A 2,704-nucleotide genomic window follows, 5' to 3' on the forward strand; every position below is an offset into this window, starting at 1 on the left:
AATTTTCGCAATAATTAATAATATATTAATTATTAAAAATCGCTGAATATTGGTTTTCAATAATTTTTTACTTAAGTAAAATTAAAACAATAATATTAATTAATTTATTCTATTCGAGCCTTATTCAATTTAATTGTTAAATAAATTAATTAATAATATTAATTTAAATACATTATATTTCCATTTTTTGTTTTTTAGTTTTATAAATCAGAACTGATTAGGAAGTTACAATAAGAAGTTTCAGAACTGCAATTCTGCGTGATTATTAATTACATTTAATTGGATTTTAGATCCCAATTTAAGATGTTACGATATTTCTCATTATATTTTTTCTTATCTTTAATTTATTATTCCACTTCTTGTTTTAAATCCCTCTCTGTATAGTTACATTGCTGTCTGATTGATGAATGTGAGCTTCCCATTTGAAATTGCATAAGTATTACCAAATATGTCACCACTGTGCCAATTAGCTGAGAAAGATAATCAAAATTATTAATTAAAAAAATTTAATTTATTAAATTACTTACATGATATTTTTAATATTCTCACCGAATGAAGAAAAGTATTATCGAGCATAAAATATCCGTTAGCTGTAAACTGTATTTTGCGATGTAGCAACTGAAGCGAAAATTTCTTGAGCTGAAACATATTTATGATAAATGTCGTTTGATGAATACCCTTCCTGAAAAAGTTTTATCTAACTTTGTTTTTTACCTCTGCTTTTATCTCTTTCCCGATTGCACAGTTTAAAAGATCATGCACTATATTACCCGTTTTCTTCATCTACAATAAATTTGTAATAGAAATATTTCGTAAAATATTTGGGATTTTATTTACTGATAAAAATATTTTGTTTCATCGATTAAAACAATCTGATTAAAATGCGATTAAAATCTTATTATATTGATTATTCTACCTCGATTAAAATTCTGGTAATTCTACTGGTGAGGAGAGAGATGGGATAAATCAGAAATATTATCCAAACGATGACATCAATAATATTATAAGAATAATTTAAGATATCATCAGTCAACAGAAACGAGAGGAAATAGTAGCCATTATATATGAGTGTCAGAAAGAAAAAAACAATGCCGAATAATAGTGGTAGTGAATAGAAACTCGACGCATCCTCAGAGATTTTACAGAGATGGCAATGCACATCTCGCAATTGCAACCGTTGATGAATGGTCGAATTGTTGACTATGATACGTGTTCGATAGAGAGATTGCAGTTGAAGATCAGATGTATTGATTCTGATGAGACTTTGTATCGCTCGATTCACATCAGCGAAATCTGTCTGAATGACCGTCACCAAAAGGAAGTACTGTATCAATAGCCAACCCACGTGAAATGTTGGCAAAACATCTGTTAACCATGAGACTGGGCCTGTATGTATGGTAAAGATCTCAGTGAACAGAAGAAGTATCAGCAGGCAAATCTTCAAGATGCAAACGATGATTATAGTGTAGAAGATACGCTGTCGTTGTAGCGGATAATATAGATCATACAAACGATCTATCTCGTGCTCGATGGTGATTAATCGATTGGCGATCCGCACCAAGGACTTCTGGTTGATGCAGTAGCTAATCAAAGTCACGCAGATCATCAGGGCACCAAGTACGGTTTGTAGAACCGCGATGCATACAGACAAATTCGTCTTGATCTTGTAGTTCCAATTAAGTCTCAATGGTATAGACATATAGTTCGATGCTATCATTAAACTACTCAGTATAATATTATAAACGATTCCTAATTTGGAATATTGAAATGTGTATGACATTCTCTTTTCGTATATGACGATTTGATGGGCGAATGTAGCGAGACCAATCAGCTTGAAGAACACTATCAATATTCTGAACGTCCAAAATAAATCTTGATGTAGTTCTGATTTTATTTTGTTCACTTTCTGTTCACTATTTTTTTCTGCAATAGAATTCTCTTTATTTCTAAAGGAATTTGAGATTTTATTGACGTCCATGGAAGTTGAATTCTTAATCGAAGACATTTTGCAATGACTATCTTCTTCCATAATTTTTTAATTCCAGTTAATGTTTACTTCTTTTCTTCATTAAGTCTTGTCAATTTATTCATATTACCTTCTGTTTCGTAATTTATAAGTATTTTCTTTAGGAAATTTTCAGTTTAATCTTCTTAATATTTTTTTTTCAAGACATTTGTATATAAAGATTTTTTTAATTTGTATAATTTAAATACACTTTTTTTTACTAAAATGTTTCGCATAAATCATTCATAAATATATAATTTAAGAGGCGTCCATTTTATTTTATCGATGTCTATCCAATTGCTTTGTATCCAAATTAATTTCGACCGTTTGAACATCATATACAACTAATTGCGAATCCAGTAAACGTGTGACGTGTTGACGTGTATTTTTGATACCTTAGCGCCGAGACACTACCAGTCCTTCCAAATTGACATTACATTATATACTTCTCTACAAAGTAGCACTGAACATGTAGCGATGCTTCTACAAACCTTTTTCGTAAGCATCTGCAAAACATTATTAAATATTAAATTTATAGAAATTATAAACGCGTGATAAGGAATACGAAGTCGATAATTTAGCTTTGTTTTATTCAATATGGATCCTGATGAAAATAGCCGATTGTATTATACAGTATTATTGTTAGAATGTTTATTGTTAGAATATTCACTGAAATATTTATCATCTATATGTATATAT

General features: G+C 29.7%; 1 protein-coding gene across 1 annotated transcript; it reads right to left on the reverse strand.

Annotated features, from left to right (window-relative positions):
* Window positions 1-347: 347 nt before the first annotated feature.
* Window positions 348-2,005, reverse strand: LOC108694915 (putative gustatory receptor 28b). The gene is made up of 4 exons (XM_018204609.1): window positions 986-2,005; window positions 715-783; window positions 550-639; window positions 348-470 (listed from the first exon to the last, which is right to left on the reverse strand). Exons 1-4 carry the CDS (start codon window positions 2,003-2,005, stop codon window positions 348-350), a joined length of 1,302 nt encoding a protein of 433 aa, XP_018060098.1.
* Window positions 2,006-2,704: the final 699 nt, after the last annotated feature.

Source organism: Atta colombica, unplaced genomic scaffold, assembly GCF_001594045.1.
Source record: "Atta colombica isolate Treedump-2 unplaced genomic scaffold, Acol1.0 scaffold126, whole genome shotgun sequence".
Taxonomy (NCBI): domain Eukaryota; kingdom Metazoa; phylum Arthropoda; class Insecta; order Hymenoptera; family Formicidae; genus Atta; species Atta colombica.